The 26,288-nt window shown below is 40.3% G+C and overlaps 2 protein-coding genes across 3 annotated transcripts in view; one reads left to right on the top strand and one right to left on the bottom strand.

Annotated features, from left to right (window-relative positions):
- Positions 1 to 26,288, top strand: part of fndc1 (fibronectin type III domain containing 1) — a 196,144-nt gene that overhangs the window by 83,363 nt on the left and 86,493 nt on the right. For both annotated transcript variants that reach the window (XM_073051149.1, XM_073051148.1), the window contains exons 4-6: positions 21,112 to 21,300; positions 21,562 to 21,660; positions 23,734 to 23,857. In XM_073051149.1, coding sequence (XP_072907250.1) covers positions 21,112 to 21,300; positions 21,562 to 21,660; positions 23,734 to 23,857 — 412 coding nt within the window. The remainder of the gene's footprint in view (positions 1 to 21,111; positions 21,301 to 21,561; positions 21,661 to 23,733; positions 23,858 to 26,288) is intronic.
- Positions 15,196 to 15,735, bottom strand: LOC140729907 (Y-box-binding protein 1-like; the record flags this gene model as incomplete). Its single annotated transcript, XM_073050081.1, has 1 exon — positions 15,196 to 15,735. A coding segment is annotated over one exon (540 nt), but the record flags the coding sequence as incomplete, so codon positions are not given.

Genomic DNA, 26,288 nt, shown 5'->3' with positions numbered 1-26,288 from the left:
AATACAAAGATACACAATAGAATTCAATGAAGGACCACACAGAATAAGATGGACAAACAACCAATGTGCAAAAGACAGCCAATTGTGCAAAAAAGAACAAAATAATAAATAAATTACCAATAAATATCAGGAACATGAGATGAAGAATCCTTGAGAGTGAGTGCATAGGTTGTGGGAGTAGTTCAGTGTTGGCATGAGTGAGGTTGAGTGAAGTTGTCACCTCCTGGTTCAAGAGCCTGATGGATGAGGGGGTAATAACTGTTCGTGAGCCTGGTGGTATGAGTCCTGAGGCACCTGTACCATGTTCCTGATAGTCCATGAGCCAGGACCCCAAACTTGGGCCACTGGTACCATCTGGGGGAAATAATTCTTATAATGCTTTTTGGCAAGGTATACACCCCTAGTGCTAGAAAATGTGTGATAGCATTGCAGCGGTGGTAGATTTCTGTGTGTTATCACTCGATTTATAACCCCATATGTGCCTGTACAGGATGTGACACTGTTAGTGCTTTTGCAGGCAAAGGGAAGACAAGTGCCCTAAAACTTCTGAGCAGCAACAGGGAAACTCAGGACACATTCTTAGAGTTGGGTCAGGAATGGGACCTTTCCCCAGAACTGATGGACTAACTGGAGGCATTTACATGTCTCCTGCATGCCCCAAAAGCATCGACCACCAAGGTCAGTGAGCTCAGGTATCACCTTTTCTGTGTCAAAAAAGGTGAAATCGAAAGTCATCAACTCCCACCATGCAAGAACTGCTTAACAAAACACGCACAGCGAGCGAGCCAACTACCAGGCTGGTATATGGAGAAGATGTCTGGAGAAGGACACACAAGTGCCAAGCCTTGTTGGCAGAGGATGGAAGATGGAGAGAGAAGAGGAAGCTGAACAGTTAGTGGTGCGCTGGATGGAAGGCCAGCCAGCACCCGATGCTGTCCTGGATCTACTGACCTGACCTGAAACTGTCCAAAGAATGTTCACTCCCAGGATGTATGTGTGTTGCAAATGGCCTCAGGTGTACTGACATGTGTGACTGGCAGAATGTGAGAACCAGGCATCCACCTCAGAGAGTGTGGGAAGCTCAGATGAAGATGTGGAAGACTTGGAAAATTATTATGATTATTAGTAGGATATGCAAGTATGGAAAGCAGTCTTTGATTAAATGTATTTGTTTTACAACCAAATAGGGCCTAGGATATGGCCGTGTGGAACCCCACATTTGAATTATTGTACTGTAATTCTATATGCTATGACAAAAGCTAAAAATTGTTTTAATTTGATACAACAATATGGAAAATATCATGACATTGATAAAACTCCAGAAATCTCTCCGTGAGGTTTTTTACCTTTTGTGGGGTGGGGTGGGGTAACATTTTCTGCTGTACTGCTGTTAGTATGGAATACCTGTATATACAAAAAGTGATTACTTATTTGAATTCCTGAATAAATTCTCTACAAATCCATGTGATTATATGTGTCCTAGGGTTTTTTATTGACTTTTCCAAAATAAACAACAGACAAATATTTTTCTAAAAATGAAATGATTCACTCTACTGAAATTGGGCACTGTACTGTGAGTGCCACCAATAACATAGTTTTCAGTGTAGAATTTTATAACAACATTTGATGAAAAGTGCTTGAACTCTGCTATCATTGTGACATATTTCAATGCTGAGGGATCACTGATGACAAAATACCGCTAGGTTGAATATATATGTTGTATTTTATATTAGCCACTTTTCAGAAATGCTTATTTTAGGGTAGTGTTATAAAATGCATGACAGCACACATAAAGCTACCACTGGTGAAATGCTATCATATATTTTCTAACTCTAGAGATGTATGCTTGCCAAAAATCATGAAGAGCATTATTCCCCTCAGGTGGTACCAACCAACCCTATGATGACACAGACTATGATGGCAGCAGTGAAAAGAGAGATGGTGAGGGTCCCTGATGATGGATGCTGCTTTCCTGTGACATCGTTCCTTGTAGATGTGCTCAATGGTGGGAAGGCTTTACCTGTGATGTATCCATTAGTCTTTGTAGGCTTTTCTGTCCAAGGGCATTGGTGTTTCCATACCAGGCCATGATGCAACCAGTCAATATACTCTCTGCCACACTTGTATAGAAGTTTATCAAAGTTTTAGGTGACATGCTGAATCTATGCAAACTTCTAAGGAAGTAGAGATGTTGCCGTGCTTTCTCTGTAATGGACACAGGACTGATCCTCTGAGATCATAATGCTGATGAATTTAAAGTTGTTGACCCTCTCTACCTCTGATCCCCTGGTGAAGACTGGCTCATAGACCTTCAGTTTTCTCCTCCTGTAGTTAATAATCAGCTTCTTGGTCTTGCTGACATTGAGTGAGAAGTTGCTGTTGTGGCACCACTCAGATTTTCAATCTCCCTCCTATATACTGATACGTCATCACCTTTGATTCGGTCAATGACTGCAGTGTTGTCAGCAAGCTTAGACATGGTATTAGAGCTGTGCTTAGCCTCACAGTCACAAGCATAAAGCGAGTAGAGTAAATGGTTAAGTACAGAGCCTTCTGGTACATTTGTGCTGATTGTGATTATTGAGGAGATGTTGTTGCCAGTCATAAGACCATAAAACCATAAGATATAGGAGCAAAGGTAGGCCATTCTGCCCGTCGAGTCTGTCCGCTGTTCAATCATGGGCTGATCCACTTCATTCAGTCATCCCCACTCCCCTGCTTTCACCCCATACCCTTTGCTGCCCTGGCTAATCAAGAACCTATCTATCTCTGCCTTAAATGCACCCAATGACTTGACCTCCACAGCTGCTCGTGGCAACAAATTCCACAGATTTACCACCCTCTGACTAAAGTAATTTCTCTGCATCTCAGTTCTAAAAGGATGTCCTTCAATCCTGAAGTCATGCCCTCTTGTCCTGGAATTCCCTACCATGGGAAATAACTTTGCTATATCAAATTTCTTCAGGCCTTTTAACATTTGAAATGTTTCTATGAGAATCCCCCTCATTCTCCTGAACTACAGGGAATACAGCCCAAGAGCTGCCAGACGTTCCTCATATGGTAACCCTTTCATTCCTGGAATCATTCTCATGAATCTTCTCTGAACCCTCTCCAATGTCAGTATATCCTTTCTGAAATAAGGAGCCCAAAACTGCACACAGCACTCCTAAGTGTGGTCTCATGAGTGCCCAACAGAACTGACTGGGGTCTGCAAGTGAGGAAATAGAGGATCCAGTTGCAAAGGAGTTATTGAGGCTGAGGACTTGGAGCTTATTGATTAGTTTGGAGGGGCAAAGAGTTGTAGTCAATGAAGACCATTCTGATGCATGCACCTTCACTGTCCAGATATTCTAGGGCTGAGTACTGAGCCAATGAAATATCATCTGATGGTGACCTGTTGTGACGGTAGGCAAATTGGAGTGGATGCAAGTGGCTTCTCAGGCAGGAGTCGATGTGCTTCATCACCAACCTCTCAAGACACTTCACCACAGTGGATGTAAGTGCTACTGGGCGATAGTCATTGAGGTAGGCTACCACGTTCTTCTTGGGCACCGGTATAACTGAAGCCTGCTTGAAGCAGGTGGGTATCTCAGACTGCCAAAGTGAGAGGTTAAGTGAACACTCTGGCCCGTTGATCAGCACAGGTCTTTAGGACTCAGCCAGGTACCCCATCTGGGCCATGTGTTCTCTGTGGGTTCACCCTTCTGAAGGATGCTGTCATGTTGGCCTTTGAGACCAACATGACCTGTGGGAGTTTGTGAAGGTGCCTCGATATTTTGACAGTCAAAGTGAGCATAAAAAGAATTGAGCTCATCTGGGTGCGAAACCTTGTTGTCACCTGTGTCGCATGGTTTCATTTTGTAGGAGGTGATAGTATTCAAGCTGTCGAGCATCCTCCAGTGATTCAAGTTTGGTCCCAAATTGCCACTTGGCGTAGTTACTGATTTACATTCTGCATTTATTGGAGGTACATCAGCTTCATTATTGTAGTAGCCTATCCTGATTCAAATTTTAACTCGTCTGTGTACCTTTATTTGCAATTTAATATTGTGTCTGGGTTGTGCATAAATGTGGCATTTTTTGTTTGGAGGATGGGGAAAAAGGCAGCAAGTTAAAGTCTGACTATGGAGAAACACTCTATAAGTGATCCATAGGCTTGCTTTATTAGCTGTCCTAGTTGATTTCCTTTCCAGTAGAGAAGATCCTTATTGGTAGTATTTCAGTACATTTCCACATGTTCTGCTCTGGCCCTCTGGAATTATGCTGGAATGGACACTTCTCCCTCTTGGCTCACAACTTCATCCTAAAGATCTTAACAGGAGCATTTTGAAATGAGGTCTGATGTTCTATATCAGTAGACATTAGAGTAGATAACAGTGAACTGCGTCTGACAAATAGGTTTTTGTGGAGCATCTTAAAAAGAAAAGGAGAGCAGAGCCTCCAGGTGGTATGGCTTTACCTAACTTCCGTTTATACTATTGGGCAGCTAATATTCGCTGTCTTACTTTTTGGTCCTTTTTTCATAACCAGTCTGATTGTCCTAAATGGGTGGCAATGGAGTTGAACTCCACTAAGGATCTCTCTATTTCTGCACTTCTTGGCTCTGCAGTCCCTTGTTGCTTGCCTAGACTAATTGTTACTCCTCTTATTAGACATACTCTGAGAATATGGGCCCAGTTTAGAAAATTTAATGGTCTTCTTGGTTTCTCTCTTTCTAGTCCTATCTTGCATAATCATCTTTTCTTGCCTTCTATGCAAGATTCAACATTTCATGATTGGTATGGAATGGGCATTAGGCATTTTGAAGATCTTTTCATTGATAATCGTTTTGCAGCTTTCCAACAATCTTCTGCAAAGTTCAATCTACCTAATGCCCACTTCTTTAGATACCTTCAAATTAGACATTTCATTAATTCTTTATTATACAATTTTCCTGCGATGCCTGAGAAAAGCGTTGTGGACTTGTTTCTTTCTATTAATCCATTGGGCAAAGGCTTAATATCTTTTATTAGTGATAAGTTAGTGACCCTAAGGCGTGCCCCCTTTGATAAAATTAGAACGGCTTGGGAGCATGATTTGAATATTTCTTTATCTGATGCTGGTTGGGACTCAATTCTCAAGTCAGTTAATTCAGCCTCTCTTTGTGCTCGCCACTGTCTTTTACAGTTTAAGGTTGTACATAGGGCTCACATGTCCAAATCTAAGTTGTCCCGATTTTACCCTGACATTAGTCCTGTTTGTGATAAGTGTAAAGGTGGCGAGGCTTCTCTTATCCGTATGTACTGGGTCTGTCCTAGTCTAGAGAAATTTCGGAGAGAAGTTTACTTAACCTTATCCCATATTCTTAATTGCCACTTAGAGCCTACTCCTCTGATTGCTCTTTTTGGTACCTTGGGTGAGGCAGATATACATTTGAGTCCGACTAAACGTTGAACATTATCTTTTGCCTCTCTTTTGGCTAGACGGTTAGTTCTTCTCAGGTGGAGAGATGTTGCCCCACCCACTCATGCTCAATGGCTTAGTGATATTATGTCCTGTTTAGACCTGGAAAAAATTCACTACTCTCTTCTCAACTCGGACATAAAGTTTCACAAGGTGTGGGGACCTTTTCTTGAATATTTTCATAACTCCTCTTTAGATTGTCTATTTTTTTAATCCCTTATTTCCAGCTCTTTTTTCTTTCTTTGGTAGTAGGCATTATTATTCTTTTTATTTTCATTTACAGTTTTGGGGGTTTGATTGCTCCGATTAATATTTTTTTACATCTTGTAATGGTTGGCCTGGAGTTTTTTTTTCTGTGTCGGGGAGGATACTAACTTTATATGATTTTATTTTTGGTGCTCTTTCATCACTGTTTTGAACTATATAATTGTTATGTTTATTTTGCACTGTATTAATCTTCATTTTGCTATAGTAATTGTAGAAATGCATAAAAAATTAATTAAAACAAAGAAAGAAAAGGGATCTTGAGTGTAAGTCCATAACTCCCTGAAAGTGGCTGCGCAAGTTCATAGTGTTGTAAAGAAGGCTTATGGTATGTTTGCTTTTGTTAGTTGAGACACTGAGTTCAAAAATTAGGAAGTTATGTTGCACCTTTATAAAACTTTGGCAGCATTAGGAGAGTTGCCCCATTACAGGAAGGACATGGAGTAAACTAAAGGGTGCAGAAGAGGTTTACGAAGTCTGGTATGTGCTATACAGAGAGGTTGGGCAAACTAGGGTTGTTTTCTTTGGAGGGAGACTTGATAAACATTTATAAAATTGTGGGGGCACAGATATAGGCCGCTGGTATCCTTCTCGCAGTGTCAAAATGTCAAATGCTAGAGGGCATGCATTCAAGGTGAAGGGTGGGGGGAGAAGTTCAAAAGATATGTGCAGGGCAAGCTTTTATCTACACAGAGCATGGAGGTGCCTGGAACGTACTGCCAGAAGTGTTGATGGAAATAGGTATAAAAGAGGATTTTAAGGAGCTGTCAGGTATGTGCACATGCAGAGAATGTGGGCTATGTGGAGGCAGAAAGAATAGAGGTAATTAGGCATCATTCACTTAATTTGGTCAGCACTTCATTGTGGCTCAAGGGCCTGTCCTATGCAGTAGTGTTCTATGAAAATAGAGAAGCAGAAAGATCTGGGGATAACGAGCTGGAGCTTTGGGCCTTGGCAGCAGATGTCACAGTTGCCAAAAGGGCAACATTGTAATGAGAGGAATGTGAAATTGTAAGTTGGAGCCTGTATTTGAGAAAGGGTGAATTGCTGTTTTGGATGCTAAGCCATTAGAGAAGAGAGAAGCATCAAGTTTTTATAAAAATACACAAGTAAACCAAATACTGCTTTTTAGTCAAATTGAGTATTTTTCTGTGAATTTCATTAGTGTAATTTTGTTTAATTATGCATGATTGGTCATTTTGCTCACCTTGTGTAGAAAGCAATTGAAATACAGTGTGTAATATGCACATATTACATAGAAAAGTGATTTAATATTCAAAATAATACATCATTCTTTAGGATGTTTTATGTTGTACATTGCCAGTCAAAGCTGTACAAAAATCACCATCCTTGTACATTTTAGATTTGTACAAGGATCGAGCCAGAAGTTTCTCATCTGTTTTCAGTTTTTGTATTTTAAGGGAAACGTTTACTCTTTATTGTGTAATTTAATCATGAACACATTTGTCAAAAATGTGTTCATGATTTTGCTCCACATAGTTCTTATTTACTCCCTGCCCCTCCCAGCCATGGCTGATAATGTGGGACTGAAAGATTTCCAACCTAAATATTTGGGTTATCCAAAACTCTTTTCGCACATACAAAGAATTTTTTGAAAGCTTAGTATTGAAATGTTTTTACCAGTTATGCCACATTATTTAATACCATTGTATTCTAAATGCCAATATAGAAATTGTATATAACCATTTCAAATGAATAATTGGCTAAAGTGGGAAGAGATAGTGTAAGGTCAAATTAATATCAAATGAATCTGTTCATAATTTTGCTAATGCCACTTGCACCTTGCTATATGTTTGAATTGAATCATACAAAAAGCTTAAAAATTTGGGTAGGTGCAGGCTATCTGGTCTGTCGAGCCTGCTCAGCCATTCAATAAGATCTTGACTCAGTTCCGCCAACCTGCCTTTCTCCCAATACTCTTATTTCTTTTGTTGTCTAATTGGGTCTTAAATATATTTAATGAGATAGCCTCTATTGCTTCCCTGGGCAGAGAATTCCACAGCTTTGCTGCTGTCTGGGAAAAGCAGTTTCTCCTCATCTTCATCCTGATTCTATTCCTCCGAATCTACAAACTATGGCTCCCTTACCAGTGGAAACAACTTTCCTACTTTATCCTATCTATACCCCTCACCGTTTTATTTGTTTTTATAAGACTCCCTCTCATTCATCTGACTTCCAGTGAGTATAGTCTTAGACGACTTGATCTCTCCTCATAGACTAACCTCCTCATCTCTGGAGCCTCTTCTGCACCACCTCCAAAGCTAAAATGTCTTTACTCAAGTATGTAGACCAGAACTGCATGCTCTGTATTCCAGATACGGCCTCATCAGTACCTTGTGCAGTTCCAGCATAACCTCCCTGCTCTAAAATTTCAACCCTCAAGTAATGAATTCTTTGAAGGCACAGATTTGGTTATTAAGTTAGTGCAATCTCGTGTCATTCAGGTTATACTTGACTGACTAGGTGTTTTATTTATTCACAGATTGTGGTTATTGCAGCCAGGGGTTGTGTTAATGCCCTTTACAACCATCCTTGTAGTGAGCAGTGGTTTTGGAGTCATTGTGATGAATGTACTTGCACAATGCTGGAAGGCAACTCCAGGATTCTCATTCAGTGATGAGAAAAGCTTGATGTATTTCCAAACCAAAGTGAGCTGTGACTTGGCCCAGCAGAAATGGGATAGCAGCGGTGCCATGTCACAGATTTGTGAGGTGTTTGAGAAAAGCCTTGGTTCATTGCTACAGTGTTTTTTCCAGGTAGTAGGGAGTCCAGCCTTAGTGAACTGGTAATGGATAGGACAATTCATTGATGTGCGTGAGGCACTATGGCTAACTGAATGCTGAGCTTTGAACATCCCATGCTATTTCTCACCATGGCATAATTCCTCTCGATTCCCCTGAACAATTTGTTTTCCATTCATTCCCCCTGGATCCTCAGAGTTTTGAGCAAAAATCTATTTTTAATTTTTTTTTTACCATTTGTGTTTTTTCCCCCATATCAATTTCCACTTATCACCAGCCTCTCCCTTCCCACCTGGTTCCATTTGCCCTTCATCTTCCACCTTGCCTGGTTTCACTTCTCATCTACCAGCCCATCTCATTGTTTCCTCTCACTCTTTATGATGGCTAATGGCTCTCCACAGTCTCCGTCCTGACGCAAGGTCTCAGCCTGAATCGTCGACCGACCCTTTGCCTTCGTAGATGGTGCCTGTCCTGCAGAGCACCTCCTGAAGTTTGTGTCTTGCTCCAGGTTCCACCACCTGTCGTTCTTATGTCTCCTTCCTTAGTTTTGATTCTGACCAATGCCTTTTTTTTGTGATAGATAAGGGAATTCAGAAAATCATGGTTTTTTACTGGGAAAATTTTCTGAGTTATTTTACTATAACAAAGAAAAACACTAATTCTGACTATACCCTAGTGGAACATAATGAATATTTTCATTGTAATTGAGGAAATGCTTTGATTTCTTGAATACATCTGCCCACTGTCAGCAATTTATATAGAGACTGATGCAAATATGTTTGACTTTGTACCTTCTCTCTCTTATACACATTGTTTATGCATACACACATACACATAGCTACTTTGAAAGCTGTACTTCAGCTTTGTCTCCAATAACTGATTACCACCAATTGCAGAAGCTGAACTTAATATGTCTGGGAGATGTTCTGTTGGACATCCATTTGCAAAAAATACCTTTGTTAAATGCAATCACCAGTCAGTCAGCTTTGCAATTTGCCTATGTGATATTGCTAAGGACATAGAAGCCGAAGCAGGAATAAAACAGTCAGACCCTTGAGCCTGCTCTGCCATTCAGTCAATCACTCCAGGCCTCAGTTATCACCCTCCCTAAACCTGCTTACTCTTCTGCCTTGAATATATCCAGTGATTTCTTGATGAAGGGAATCCTAAAACTTTATGGCCCTTGGAGAAGAAATTCTTCCTGATCTCCATCTTAAATGGACAACCCTTAATCTGAAACAAAACGCTCAATTGTCAGATACCCCCACACGGGCAAATAGCCTCTCTGGAACCACTCCTGTTGTCAGCTCTGCCAGTCCCTCTCAGCAGTCTTTCCTTCAGTCCCTCAGAGAATCCTCAATATGTTAATAAGATCATCTCAGATTCTTCTTAACTCCTGTGAGTTTTGCCTCAACTTGTTCAATCTTTCTTCATACATCTGCCTCTTCATTCCAGAAAACAAGTAAGTGAACTTTCTCTGCACTGTTTCCACTGCAAGAACATCTGTTGTTAAATGTGGAGATCTGTTGTGTATGTGACTGTTTAAACAACAATATCATTAATAAAAACACCGGAGACTGGAGCTACGTTAACAGGGTTCTTTACTAACTAAAACCGAACCGAACACATTTATACAGATTAATACACGCCCAATAGCGCATGCTCAATAACGTGTTACTGTGACATAAAATAGTCCCATATTATACAGTAGGCTATATGGTACACTCCTCCCCTTTTACTTAAAAAGTGTATCAACTTTTTTTATGCTAAACAAATACTGTATGTGTACCCTTAATATACAAACGCCCACCCACTGTTTAATTAGTAACAATAATATGAAATTATAACAAAGTAATGTAATAATAATAATAATAATAATAATAATAATTATAACTCAAGTCTTTGGAGGGGGGCTCTTCTCTGCCCCCTGAGTAACGTCTGTCAATAAACTTGTTTGTTTTAATACAGATTTCCATATAAAAGTCATGAGAAGTTGACCTCTGAGTGCAGGGAGTTTCCATGGTTTGCTTCAAAGATGATTTGCCACCAACAAAAGAAGTAGTTGGTGATTCACTGTCTCTACTAGTTATTCAAAAGTTGGGGCAATGCAGTGACTCACAGAAAGCTCAGTACTTTACCAGTAATCTTTCACCATTTGGTGCAGCAGTTTATCGAAATCCTGTTGTACGTTTCATTGTTCTTAAGCTGCTGATATTAACGATTACCTGCAGTACTATCTGTCTGGCTCAAGAGAGAGAATTCCTTCAGATGCACATTCAGCACAAGTGTGAAAATACAACAATAGAAACCTTACAGTTTGTTGCCAGAATTCGCCTCCATTTTGATGCTGTTTCCCAACTTCTCTGTGAAAAACAAGACACATTGGCTGAAGATTCAAGATATGTATGTGCAAAAGAAACTTTCCCGCAAAGGATTAAGTGTATGATTCTCAATGGAGGAAAAAATTGGTTCAAGATTTACCTTGCACGAAAGCTGTTCTGTTTGAATGGAATTGATTTTAGACCATAAGACAAAGGAGCAGAAGTCGGCCATTCGGTCCATCGAGTCTGCTCCGCTATTTCATCATGAGCTGATCCAATCTCCCCCTTTAGTCCCATTCCCCTGCCTTCTCACCATAACCTTTGATGCCCTGACTACTCAGATACCTATCAATCTCTGCCTTAAATACACCCAATGACTTGGTCTTCACTGCCGCCCGTGGCAACAAATTCCATAGATTCACCACCCTCTGGCCTTTATAAATCAGAGCATTGAGTATAGGAGTTGGGATGTAATGTTAAAATTGTACAAGGCATTGGTAAGGCCGAATTTGGAGTATTATGTATAGTTCTGGTCACCGAATTATAGGAAAGATGTTAACAAAATAGAGAGAGTACAGAGAAGATTTACTAGAATGTTACCTGGGTTTCAGCACCTAAGTTACAGGGAAAGATTGAACAAGTTAGGTCTTTATTCTTTGGAGCATACATGATTGAGGGGGGACTTGATAGAGGTATTTAAAATTATGAGGGGGATAGATAGACTTGACGTGGATAGGTTTTTTCTATTGAGAATAGGGGAGATTCAAACAAGAGGACATGAGTTGAGAGTTAGGGGGCAAAAGTTTAAGGGTAACACGAGGGGGAATTTCTTTACTCAGAGAGTGGTAGCTGTGTGGAACAAGCTTCCAGTAGAAGTGGTTGAGGCAGGTTCGGTATTGTCATTTAAAGTAAAATTGGATAGGTATATGGACAGGAAAGGAATGGAGGGTTATGGGCTGAGTGCGGGTCAGTGGGACTAGGAGAGAGTAAGCGTTTGGCACGGACTAGAAGGACCGAGATGGCCTGTTTCCGTGCTGTAATTGTTATATGGTTATAAAATTTTTTTTCCGCATCTCTGTTCTGAATGGGCGCCCTGCAATCCTCAAGTCATGTCCTCTCATACTAGACTCCCCCACCATGGGAAACAACTTTGCCACATCCACCCTGTCCATGCCTTTCAACATTCAAAATGTTTCTATGAGGTCCCCCCTCATTCTTCTAAACTCCAAGGAGTACAGTCCAAGAGTGGTCAAACATTCCTCATATGTTAACCCTCTTGTTCCCGGAATCATTCTAGTGAATCTTCTCTGAACCCTCTCCAATGTCAGCACATCCTTTCTTAAATAAGGAGCCCAAAACTGCACACAGTATTCCAAGTGAGGTCTTACCAGTGCCTTACAAAGCCTCAACATCACATCCCTGCTCCTATACTCTATTCCTCTAGAAATGAATGCCAACATTGCATTACCTGGAGGTTAACCTTAAGGGTATCCTGCGCAAGGACTCCCAAGTCCCATTGCATCTCAGAACTTTGAATTCTCTCCCCATTTAAATAATAGTCTGTCCATTTATTTCTTCTACCAAAGTGCATGACCGTATACTTTCTGACATTGTAATTCATTTGCCACTTCTTTGCCCATTCCCCCAATCTATCCAAATCTCTCTGTAGACTCTCTGTTTCCTCAGCACTACCAGCCCCTCCACCTATCTTTGTATCATCAGCAAACTTAGCCACAAAGCCATCTATTCCATTATCCAAATCGGTGATATACAACGTAAAAAGAAGTGGCCCCAACATGGACCCCTGTGGAACACCACTGGTAACCGGCAGCCAACCAGAATAGGATCCCTTTTTTCCCCACTCTCTGTTTCCTGACAATCAGCCAACACTCTATCCATGTATGTAACTTGCCCATAATTCCATCTTGCTCTTATCTTGTTAAGCAGCCTCATGTGCGGTGCCTTGTCAAAGGCCTTCTGAAAATCCAAATACACAACATCCACTGCATCTCCCTTGTCTAGCCTACTTGTAATTTCCTCAAAAAATTGCACTAGGTTTGTCAGGCAAGATTTTCCTTTAAGGAAACCTTGCTGAGTTCTGCCTATCTTGTCATATGCCTCCAGGTACTCCGTAACCTCATCTTTGACAATCGACTCCAACAACTTCCCAACCACTGATGTCAAGCTAACAGGTCTATAATTTCCTTGCCCCCTTCTTAAATAGCGGAGTGACATTTGCAATCTTCCAGTCCTCCAGAGCCAGGCCAGAACCTATCGACTTTTGAAAGATCATTGCTAATGCCTCTGCAATCTCCACTGCTACTTCCTTCAGAACACGAGGGTGCATTCCATCTGGTCCAGGAGATTTATCTACCCTTGGACTATTCAGCTTCCTGAGTACTTTCTCTGTCATAATTGTGACGGTGCACACTTTTCTTCCCTGACACCCTTGAATGTCCGGTATATTGCTGATGTCTTCCTCAGTGAAGACTGATGCAAAATACTCGTTCAGTTCCTTCGCCATCTCCTTATCTCTCATTACAATTTCTCCAGCATCATTTTCTATCAGTCCTATATCTACTCTCACCTGTATTTTACTCTTTATATACTTGAAAAAGCTTTTAGTATCCTCTTTGATATTATTTGCTAGCTTACTTTCATAGTTAATCTTTTCCTCTTAATGACCTTCTTAGTTTCCTTTTGAAAGCTTTAAAAAGCTTCCCAATCCTCTGTCTTCCCACTAAATTTTGCTTCCTTGTATGCCCTCTGCTTTGCTTTTACTTTGGCTTTGACTTCTTATGTTGCCACGGTTGCATCCTTTCTCCATTCGAAAATTTCTTCTTCTTTGGAATATATCTGTCTTGCACCTTCCTCACTTCTCGCATAAACTCCAGCCACTGCTGCTCTGCCGTCCTTCCCGCTAGTGTCCCTTTCCAGTCAACCTTGGCCAGTTCCTCTCTCATGCCACTGTAATTTCCTTTACTCCACTAAAATACTGATACATTGGTTTTCGGCTTCTCTTTCTCAGATTTCACAGTGAACTCAATCATGTTGTGATCACTGTCTCCTAAGGGTTCCCACACCTCAATCTCTCTAATCACCTCTGGTTCGTTACACAATACCCAATCCAGTACAGCTGATCCCCTAGTGGGCTCAACAACAAGCTGTTCTAAAAAGCCATCTCATAGACATTCTACAAATTCTCTCTCTTGAGATCCAGTGCTGACCTGATTTTCCCAATCCACTCGCATGTTAAAATCCCCCACAATTATCATAACACTGCCCTTCTGGCAAGCCTTTTCTATTTCCTGTTGTAATTTGTAGTCCACATCACTGCAGCTTTTTGGAGGCCTGTAGGTAACTGCCATCAGGGTCCTTTTACCTCTGCGATTTCCTAGCTCAACCCATAAAGATTCTGTACCTTTCGATCCTATCTCAACCCTTTCTAATGATTTAATATAATTTCTTACCATTAAAACCATGCCACCCCCTCTACCTACCTGCCTATCCTTCTGATACACCGTGCATCCTTGGACGTTCAGTTCCCAGAGACATGCATCCTTTAGCCACGTCTCAGTGATGGCCACAATATCATAACTGCCAATCTGTAACTGTACAACAAGATCATCCACCTTATTCCTTATGCTGCGTGCATTAACACCTATAAGTCCAGTATTTGGTACTTTTTGCATTGATTGCACTGCAACTTTATTGCACTGCAACTCATCCCAATGGCTGCAAATTTGCTCCATCACCTGCCTGCCCTTCCTGACATCCTTACTGCTCACTACTTTAGATCTATTTCTGTTTTTCCTCTCCTCCGCTCCATCATTCTGGTTCCCATCCCCCTGCCAAATTAGTTTAAACCCTCCCTAACAGCTCTATTAAACCTTCCTGCCAGCATGTTGGTCCCCTTAGGATTCAAGTGTAACCCGTCCTTTTTGTACAGGTCACACCTGCCCCAAAAGAGATCCCAATGATCCAGAAACTTGAATCCCTGCCCCCTGCTCCAATCCCTCAGCCACACATTTATCCTCCACCTCATTCTATTTCTACTCTCACTGTCGCATGACACAGGCAGTAATCCCGAGATTACTACCTTTGCGGTCCTTCTTCTCAACTGCCTTCCTAACTCCCTATATTCTCCTTTCAGGGCCTCTTCCCTTTTCCTACCTATGTCATTGGTACCTATATGTACCACGACCTCTGGCTCCTCACCCTCCCACTTCAGGATATCTTGGATGCGATCAGAAACATCCTGGACCCTGGCACCAGGGAGGCAAACTACCATCCGGGTCTCCTGATTACGTCCACAGAATTGCCTGTTTGACCCCCTAACTATCGAGTCCCCTATTACTACTGCCTTCCTCTTCCTTTCCCTACCCTTCTGAGCTACAGGGCCTCTGTTAGGTTTTTGTCCTTTGTTTTTGTCTTCTGTTAGGTTTACCTTCTTCCCCAGCAACCTGGTTTTCATTTATTTCACCACCCTCAGTAATTTCTCTCTGAGGCTGGTTGCTATGTTGTGGGCGGCGACCATAGTGATGATGAACAAAGTAAGGTGGGTAACGGTGTCTTCTGTAAGGAGGGCGGTGTTGCTGATTTTGATCATCTTGGTTTTCTCCATCTGTTGCTGTCTCTGCTCCATCTCCTTTCTCTCCACCTTCAATGTTCTGTTGGTACTTATGTGGTGGACCTCGGTGGTGAGGGTTACAGAGACGATAATGATTTCTGTCTGTGACATATCGGCTTCTTTGGACTGGAACTCCTCTGGGACCAGTTACGTTTGCTGCTTCTGCCCCCTTTTCGCCTTCCCCTACGTCGAACTCCACAGTTTCACTGTCTCCAACACTGCGGAGGTATTTCTGTGGGTTATTCTTTTTTATAGCAGTCTGATGTACAAACACATCTTCCTTTGTATCATTCCTGTTGATGAATCCATATCCATTTCATACAGACAGGCATACTTTATTGATCCTGAGGGAAATTGGGTTTTGCTACAGTCGCACCAACCAAGAATAGTGTAGAAATATAGCAATATAAAACCATAAATAATTAAATAATAATAAGTTAATCATGCCAAGTGGAAGTAAGTCCACGACCAGCCTATTGGCTCAGGGTGTCTGATACTCCGAGGGAGGAGTTGTAAAGTTTGATGGCCACAGGTAGGAATGACCTTCTATGACGCTTAGTGTTGCATCTCGGTGGAATGAGTCTCTGGCTGAACGTGCTCCTGTGCCTAACCAGTGCATTATGGAGTGGATGGGAGACATTGTCCAAGATGGCATGCAACTTGGACAGCATCCTCTTTTTAGACACCACCATCAGAGAGTCCAGTTCTGCCCCCACAACATCACAGGCCTTACAGATGAATGTACGTTGAATCACTGTACTGTTCCAAGAACCTTTGTTGCGATGACTTTCTTCCCCCCCAGGGGATTTGGGTTTGTCTGGCTGTTGCTGCTACTGCTGTTCGGAGTGCTGCTCTGTCTCGGCCTCGCTCATGGTGTTGATGGGCTGCGTGAGGTGGCTGCCGCTTGGGCCGGTCTGAGGTGGGGGCTCCTGCACTCCCTCCACTTCTTTCTTCTCTCTAATATAATTCCTTTCCACATTTTCTGTCTCCCTAACGACGTTGTCTAGCTCCTCCTTGTCGTTGTGATATTCGACAGTGGGTGAGAGGAGAGCTCCAGACATCTTCCCTGCCGAACTGCCCTCCTTTGCTGACACATCTAGTGCCTTGATGGTGTGCCAATCCAACTGGATTTTCCTGAGCCATTCACATCCCAACAATGGTGGTCCTCCATTTTCTAGTACATAGAGGTTCAGCTGTTGTGTTTTGTCCCCATGGGTCACTGTCACTTTAATTTTACCTTTGGGATGCACTTTCTGTCCTGTGTAAGTCTTTAGCAGTAGTTTAGTTCGTTTCAGAGGTATGTGAGAAACAGTCATTTGTGGTCGTGTACAGAGATAACTGTTGAAGCTGAGTCTGTATCCAACTCTATTTTCAGTCTTGCGTCTTCCACTTGTGGAGTGATCCATATTGCTCTTCGATCATCTGTCTCCTTCACGCTGTGAAGTTGCAGACAAGTCAGTTTACTTCCGTCTGATTTGTTTTCATCAGAACTGCTTTCTTCAGAACTGTCTTCTTTCATTTTGCGTACCTTGCATTTTCCTTCCTGGGGTTTCTTGTTTCTCTGTATTTTGCCCTTTTCCTGCTGTTTACTAGCTTTGCATACTCTGCCAGCATGGCCCTGTTTGCCACAAATCCTGCATTCCTTGTCTTTAAACCAACAACCATCAGAGTCATGTGACATGTTCCCACAATGGTAACATTTCTTTCCTTCATTTCTGCTCAGTGACATTTTATTTGTAGCATATTCCAGGGATTTTTGTTGTATTTCTAAAACACGGCGTGTGACTGTTTCTCATGATACTGAGATGTTTAGTGCTTTCTCGAATGTCAGGTCTTTATCACACAGGAGCTTCTTCTGTCTGATTTCACAGTACATGCCACACACTAACCTGTCCCTCAATGCGTCTGATAGACCAGCTCCAAATTGACAATGTTCTGATAATTTGTGCAATTCAGCACAATATTCAGAAATGCTTTCATTTGCTCTGATTCCATTTGTAAAATTTAACTCTTTCAGCAGTGACCAGCAGTTTGGAGTTTAAATGCTGTTGGAGAGTGTCTATTTGCTTGAACATTTTGTCAGCTGGCTTGTCGGGTTAACAAGCTCTATAGCAGGCTGTATATTTTCGCGCCCATTACACTAAGGCTACGTCCACACTAGACTGGATAATTTTGAAAATGCCAGTTTTGCGTAAAAATAATAGGCATCCACACCAGGCGTTTTTGAAAATACCTCCATCCACATTAAAACAGGTATTTGGGTGAATCTCCTCCTACTGGGCATGCACAGGACACATCTACAGAAAACAAGCGACATGTTTGGTGTCGAATCTCGCCGTGAAAGACTTGGAGCGTGTCTGTCCAGTTACAGACTTGAAAAACTTAAAAGGAGATTGCCAAACGACAGACAGCTGTTGGCTCTCGCACAGGAGTACTTAAAACTAAAATAACAAATACTGGAGCGTATAGAGGCAACTGACAGGGACTTCATGTTAAGTACTGGAAACATTTCCTACAGCATAGTCTCTTCACCGATGAAAGGGATGACAGCTACAACTAAATCCAATAAGGCTTGTTACTGGGCAAAAGTGAAATTTGCTGTTACCTCGTTTGTTTGTCTTTACTTTTGCTTTATTATTTTGTATTCTATTTTTATTTTTATTCTTTCTGTATTATTTTGCTGTATTTAATGTGTAATAAAACGAGTTACTGGGTAAAAGTGATTTTATTTTTACCTGAGTAAAAGTGAAACTTACAATTTTCCCTTTTTGGCCTTAACATTTTCACATCTATGCCAAATATAAGCTACTACTTAAAAATGACATTTTGGAAGTAGTGACAATTGCATCTATTGAATGTTTGCACAAGCAATACATCAATAAAGCACCTTGATAAATGTATAAAACATGTCTGCATCAGTGTTATCTTGTATTTCCATACAATGTTACATTAGGCTATTGTCAGAGAAGTACTTGCATAAACAGGTAAACCACCTTCATATGAGAAAGGACAGAAAACAGGGCAAAGTGAGTATACTTATTTATTCAGTAAGTTATGGGTCAAAGTATTTGGTGAATACATTTCTAACTCTTCTGGCTTCTGTCTCGTTGCCGTCTGTTCTGAAATTGTTAGGTTGTGTGGGGCGTGGAAATTCTCTGTCATACTACAAAGCTGCAGTAACATTCTGCTCAGGGACAGTCTCCTGAAACTGTCCGCCATTGTTGTTGTGGTGTTAGAGGTTGTGTTCAAGAAAACTATGAAATGCCGTGCTGCCGCCACCATCTGTTCCGGCACGTCATGACAGCGTTTTTAAAAAGCTTCAGTTACCCCTTACACACTACACTGGCCAATCAGCGTTTTCAGATTTAAACACTCTGGAGAGCGTTTTAGAAAAGCTCTGTTTACAGGGGAGGAAAATGCGGTTTCAGTGTGGACAGGGGGTCAAAACTAAGAGAAAAAACTTTGGTTACGGATTTATCTGGTCTAGTGTGGACGTAGCCCAAGTAAGATGCTGACTTTCTTTCCTTCATTAACACCGTTAGCATCACAAAATAACTCTATTCTTTTAATATAAGTTGCCCAGTCTTCAATGCCATTATCAAATGCTGTAATGCTTCCAATTATTGCCATCCTTGTTATGTTAATTTAACCCTGGTCCCTTGTTTTCTTTTTGACTCGCGTGACATTTTTTTGCTAGCGTCGCATGCGTACACTGGCTAAATGCGTGTGTTGCTCCTTTTTTTAAATCTCCCTTCTGAGGCAGGCAGACCCTCAGCCCTGGGGTTCAGCACCGGCTGTGATCTCGCCTGGATGCGCTGTGTCTCTTAGTCTCCCGATGTTCCCAACTCCGGCTGAATTCCTATTCCTTTCAGATTCGTGGCCTCACTCTGCCTCCTTTTTCCCACACCTTGGCTCATTCCTTGCATTATTCCTTCTTGTGCCGTTATCAATTAAAACATGGCATTCGGATACAATGTAGGTTCATTAACCTTGTCGCCAATTTGTTGTGCTCAGTAATGAGTTACTACGACATAAAAAGTCCCATATTATACAGTAGGCTATATGGTACAAGATGAAAACTGCACATTGTACTCAGGTCTTGTCCTTGAAACTCACCTACTTTTATACCCAAGACCCCTGCAACATTAGTCAACATTGCTTCACCTTTCAAATTGTTTTCTACTCCTGAAAACTAACTTTGTTTGATATATTTGGACTCGCAGATCCTTTTACCACTAATTTTTTGTTCTCTGTTGAACTTGCTTTCTTGTCCTTGAAGCAGATAAACTCTTTTCCCACCTTGTACTCTATCTGCCATCTTCTTGGCCATTCACTTAACTGATGAACCATCTTTGAAACAGATGAGTTTTTTTTTAATATAGTATATTCCCTTTCTTGCTGAAGACATTGACATTATTCAAAAATAGATGTTGGATTTCAGTAGGCACTGAACTTTTACAATCTCAGCCTTTATTTTTCCTGTTCTGGTTCTACTGACAGTCATGAATTCCATTCTTACGTCTTCGTAGTCAAGGTTTTATACTCTGTTCATTTGCCAATCATGACAAGATCTGACTAGATCACATAAAGCACTGCTGATTTCTCTCCGCTGTTAAAACCATCTACAACATAATTATCTCCACTCCCAATGATCTTAAATACACTTTATTTCTGTCCATCTATCTGCATTGAGGAACTTGGTCTGAATAACAAATGCTAACACGTTTCTGCTGGGCCAAGCTAATTTTGAATCCTATCTACTTTTTCCATAGATCCAATGTGTCTTAGAACATAGAAATCTACAGCACATTACAGGCCCTTCAGCCCATAATGTTGTGCTGACCATGTAACCTTGTCTAGAAACTAGATTTTATTTGTTTTGATTTCATGGATTAGTCTACCATGTACATTTATTTCATCATCTTAGTTATCTTCACAAAACACTCAATCAGGTTTGTGAGATGAGACCTCCCTCCAACCCCCAATAAAGCACTGACTATCCCTAATAATCTTATACTTTTCCAGATGTGGATAGGTCCTATCTCTCAGAATCCTATCTATTATTGTCCCTAAGGCTCATGATTTATAATTTCCTGCTTTGTCACTCTTGCCCTTCTCTTGTTTTCTGGGTCCTTTACTCGTTTAGGACGTCTCTTGTCATGGCCCGGCAATCTAGAATCTTAATTCTTGCGATTGCCTTGGATAGTTTCTATCAGGCTCTGAGGATATATCCACCTTAATTTGCTTCAAGAAGCCCAACACCTACTTAATGTCAATGCACCCTAAAATATCAGTGTACTCTTTTCCTGATCTTGTTATCCTCAATGTCTTTCTCTTTGGTGAATATCAATGTGAAGTACTCATTTTGTTTGTGGCCCATTTCATATGACTCTCGGCATAAATTTTCTCTTTTGTCTTTAAGTGGTCCTATTCTCTCCTTAATTACCCTCTTATTTTTTAATATATACATAAAACGCCTTGGGATTCTTTTTAATCCTATTTGCCAAAGACATTTCATGGCCTTCTTGCTTCCACTTTAAGTTCTTTCTTGCTTCCTTAAAGACTTGTCGGATTTCAGCTTGTTTAGCCTTACAGAATGCAATTAAAACTGATGATTATAAGTTAACTCAAAACAAACAGTATTCATCTGGAAGTAATTCATCTGAACAATGTCAAACATCTCTTTTTGAAGGGAGGAGATTACCAATAAGACCAAAGAATCCACTCATGGGATCTTCTGAAGATAAGCTTTCACGTCAGTTGAGATCACCCCGTAACCCTCAAGTGAGAAGCTATTTGCCTGGTTATAGGAGCAGACGCAGGAGAATCAAATTTGCCCCACATCCACAAGAACAAAGACAGCATGCAATTCAGCGATTTGGTAGGTCTTTGTTTTCATAATGTGGCTCCTGACGATTTAACACGATACCTTGGGCATTGTAATTTTGCATTTTGCAGTAGAAATTCAGCCTTGATGCTGCCAGAGGTGCTGAGGTATGTACTTGTAATAATGATATTCAGTTTTGAAAGTTGTTTCTCAGTTGTATATGTGAAGCCATTGTAGTTCAAAAAAAAAATCAAATGAAGTTTCTCCTTTCCCATGGAATTTATTTTATGTACTTTCATGTTTTTATTTCAACAGTTCCTGATCCAGAGTCTAGAACACCTTCACGTGCAAGGGTTACCCTGGGACAGCGGGAATCTATTTACAGAGCAGCCCCAGCAAAACGCAAAGTACCAGGTAGCTTTGATTATTCATAGTAAATGGAAAGTTAAGTAACATTGATATTAAAAACTGCAATGGCAGATTGATTTGTGAAAATAAATAGATACATTGGTTTTGGTGGGAAGAGAGAGCTGGAAGAAAGACAGATCTATTTGAAATGTTAATATGTTGCTCTAAAATTGTGGTCTTGCAAAACTGATTATATATTGCCGATGCAGAAAGTAGTATTGCCTTTTCTGACATTTTTTGAGGTTTCCACATGGAGACAGATTACAAAATGTGTTTCTTTCCTTCAAGCATTTTTTCACGCAGTGAAGTTAGCCTGGTATTTTTCTATTTGTGTATTGTTCTCACTTGAATTTGTGGCATACTGCTGAGGCTGGTTACTTACTCTGTAAGCAACATTTATTAGCTGGCAGTGTTGAGAAATTTTCAGTGAGAACGTGAATTATCACTTCTTGTCACTGATCTGTAGTCAGAATTGTGAAGTTAGCAGTTTAACAGTTTTAAACAAGGAAGACCCTGGGCAAACTGGACTGTGAAGATTTGTGATGATGTCAATAAGGAAGGGAAGGGCAGGAGTGATTACAAATGGATGTATTTGTGGTTTAAAATTGTTTAATGTCATTTCCTGCACATAAGTGTAAGAAGTACAAAATAATTGTTACTCTGGATTCAATACAGCACAAAAACGCAAAAGATAATTAACACAATAATAATATAATAATAATAAAAACATAGATTGATTGTATGTCCATAAAGTGATGCTGAGTAACTCGACAGGAAATAAAAAAAACTAGTGATGGAGTTTCTGGGTGGAGGTGTTGATCAGTCTTAGTGCTTGGGGAAAGTAACTGTTCTTGGGTCCGGTGGTCCTGGCATGGATACTGTGTAACCTCCTCCCTGATGGGAGTGGAACAAACAGTCCATGAGCAGGATAACTGGAATCCTTCATGATGTTATTCCTGTGATGGTTCCCTTAACTGGTTTCTTGACTTTCAGCAGCGGTCAGTATGCTGGGATTAACATTATGGAGATGTGGTCAGAAAGACGAGATGAGATGAAGAGTTAAAAAAAGATTAATTATAAGTGGCAACTTCAGAACCATTGTCAACACATGTTGGGGGAAAACATAGGAGGGTTAGTTATGATGCAGAACTTTCATCGAAGTTGAAACCTCAAGTGAATCCCTGGTGACCACACCTTGCTCATTCCTCTTACCCACTCAAATCCTTCAATCAGTTTTGTGAGGAGCAAAGCAGCCCCACCCTCTGGCCATCTGTGCTGAGTAGTCACACACAATTCCCTGTCCTCACTGAAGAACTGATAGCTGAGGAAGGAACTCAGGTCTTCCTGTACGTGAGCAACAAGGTAAGGATTCTACAGTAGAGCAATAATAGAATTGCTTCCCACAACTCCAGTGATTCAGATTTAATCCCAGTCTTGAATATTCTACATATGGAGCTTGTTCTCTTCGTGACTGTATGAGTCTCCTCCAGGTGTTCCAATTGTCACCTACATACCAAAGCCATGCAGTATGGTACATTAATTATTGTACATTTCTTCTCGTGTCAGAGTGAGTGATAGAGCCTGGAGTGAGTTGATGGGAATGGGGGGAAAATAAAAGGGGATTAATGTAGAGGATAATTGTGAATGTTCCTCATGGACTGGAAGATTTGATTCCATGTTGTGTGAGCCTATGACTGACGTATGCATTAAATGTGGGTGCATAATATTTAAAAAAAATTAAACAAGTAGTTTTGTAAATTAATCTGCTTTTTCCAAAGCCTTACCTCCTGCAGAAATCAATGTACCTGCTGAACTTCACATCATTGTTAATAATAAAATGATCAATATTACTCCAACACAGTTTTGCTATTCATTTCCACAACTTGGTAGCTCTGTTTAGAGGTTCATTATATAGTTTAGATGGGGTCATAATTCCCAAATAATTGCAGTGGTACAATTTTTTTGTTACTTGCCATATTTTTTTTTCCAGAGAACTGAATTTGACTGCATCCTCTCAAAAGTTTGAAACATTGAGAAGTCACAGTATTGACTGGGTGATTCTTACTGTTCCTATTTTAGAAACAAGTGATTTGTCAGAGCCCAAAGACGTAACAGTTCGAGTTATGAGTCCACAGTCTGTGCTTGTTATGTGGGTTGATCCTGACCTTGAAAGAGAAAACAATCCTGGCATAGCCACAGACAGGTATGTCTTTGCATAATAAATTGCAATATTTGGTATGATTGCATTATGTGGGTTTATTGTTGGCTTCTCTGTCTCTGCTAGATGAAAGAAGTCACCTCCTATTTAACTCACAGTTGGTTATTAAAATAAAACTATTCAAATGAACACCCATAATATTTCTTTAAGTTATGTGTGAGTTTTTGATGATCAAGGAGACTAAAAACAGTGCCTTTAAACCCAAGTCTGGAAGCCCCACAGAGTTCTTTTGTTGCAACGTGGATAACTTGTGCAATGCTGTACTGATCTTCTGGGGCTGCTTTATAAGAACTTCTACTGCCATCTTTGTAATTTATTTTGTTTAGAGATACAGTTTGAAACAGGCCCTTACAGCCAATTGAGCATCGCTGCCCAGTAACCCATCCACTTAACGCTAGTTTCATCACAGGGCAATTTACAATAACCAATTAGCCTACTAACCAGTACATCTTTGGAGGAAACCGGGACACCTGGAGGAAACCCACGCACTCCTGTGGAGAGCATAAAACTCCTTCACAGATGGCACTAGAATTGAACTCTGAACTTCAGAATGCCCCAAGCTGTAATTGCGTCACACTAACCTCTGCTTCCCTTTCCTTTCTTCCCTGCTCTTCACTGAGGCCTACTAATGCCAGAACTTTCAACTGTGCTGTTGTCATTCCTAGACTCAGCCACTATGCTACTTTGTCACTTTTTCCACATTCTCATTGTAAGGTGGCCAACTACCCTGTCATGTCATATCAATGTGATGTATCTGTGGTCTGCAGGGCCATGTTAGATAAATATCATGCATGATGTATACTATACATGCAGACTGAATGAAAATGGATTTCCTTCCTTTAATGATATTAATGAACTAGTCATTTTTCTACACTTTTAGTTTAAGCAGTTTACTTTCCTATACAGTGGACTCTGATTAATTGGAACACATTGGGATCAGTACATTTTGGCCCAATTAAGTGCCTGCCCTAATTAGTCAAAAATTCATGGAAATAGTTAAAAAGGTATTAAAAAAAGACAAACTGCTGTTTAACTGAGTAACAAATAACGTATTTAAGTAAAATACAGAACAAATTAGAACATCACCAATACTACTATAGTACTATAAAACTGTGTATTTGTTCCTAATAGTTATCATTGCTGGAATTCATCCCAGAGTACACTGTCATATTCTTTTGATTGACTGTAAATTAACAAAATCAGCACAGACACCTGAATAATGTTAGACCTTCATAAAATACTTTTGACAATTGCATCTTCCAAATCTTTATTTTCATTGTAACATTCAAGATGATAGCTAATACCTTCAAATTCTTCATAGTTCCTAACTTATTGAAGTTGTGAAATCATTTCATTTTTACTCGCAGCCATTTCTGGCATCTCCAAGCCTGAATGCTTGAAATTGCAGTGAGAAAAACAGTTTTGAATTGTCTTATGGCTTACTTCTCACCATCTATCAATGACAAAAATCACTGATTTTTGAAGACAAACACATGCAACTGAAGCTGTTTTAAAAACTGGTTATTCTAACCATGGCATATGATGTCTTAACACCCACACAAGTGCATGCAACTGATGCTAGTTAGAAATTGGCAACAGTCTCCTGTACTAATTAAGTGGCATATAAATGAAGGTAATCCTGGCTATTTTGTCAATTAGTATTTGTTCTTTAAGAGTTGTTCCAGAATAGCAGTTGTCCCAATTAACTGGAATCCACTGTACTGTATTATTCAACTTAAAAATTTAAAAACATCAAATGCAGTACATATAAAAAGTATTCATCCACTTGAAAGAATGTTTTCATGTTTTATTGTTTTACAACATTGAATCACAGTGGATTTAATGTAATGATTAACTTGACTGTACTCCAAGGGATATTCAATGACTTGGAAATTTTCTTGTATCCATCTCCTGACTTGTTCCTTTTTGAAGAACCTTTTTGCTGAGTTGCTTGGAGTGTTCTTTTGTCTTTCTGCTGTAGTTTATTCCAGGATACTGACTTACCAGCTATTGGACCTTCCAGATATAGGTATATATTTTTACTATAATCAACTGAACCATCTTGACTGCACACACTAATCTTCATTTAACTAATTATGTAACTTCTAAAACCAATTGGTTGCACCAGTGATGATTTGGTGTGTCATATTAAAGGGGGTTAATGCAATCAATTATTTTCTGTTTTATATTTGTAATCACTTTGTCGGGATTTGTTTTCACTTTGACATGAAATTTTTTTTTGTTGATCAGTGTCAAAAAAAGCCAAGTTAAATCCACTGTGATTCAATGTTGTAAAACAAAAAATACATGCAAACTTCCGGGGGGGGGGGGGGGTGAATACTTTTTATAGGCACTGTATCTAAAATAGAACTTGAACACAAATTTTCTGTTATTTTGTTTGCTAATCTTTGACATT

The sequence above is a fragment of the Hemitrygon akajei genome, chromosome 7, assembly GCF_048418815.1.
Source record: "Hemitrygon akajei chromosome 7, sHemAka1.3, whole genome shotgun sequence".
Classification (NCBI taxonomy): domain Eukaryota; kingdom Metazoa; phylum Chordata; class Chondrichthyes; order Myliobatiformes; family Dasyatidae; genus Hemitrygon; species Hemitrygon akajei.
The sequence above is the reverse complement of the archived record's forward strand: the minus strand, read 5'-3'. Positions and strand labels throughout refer to the sequence as shown.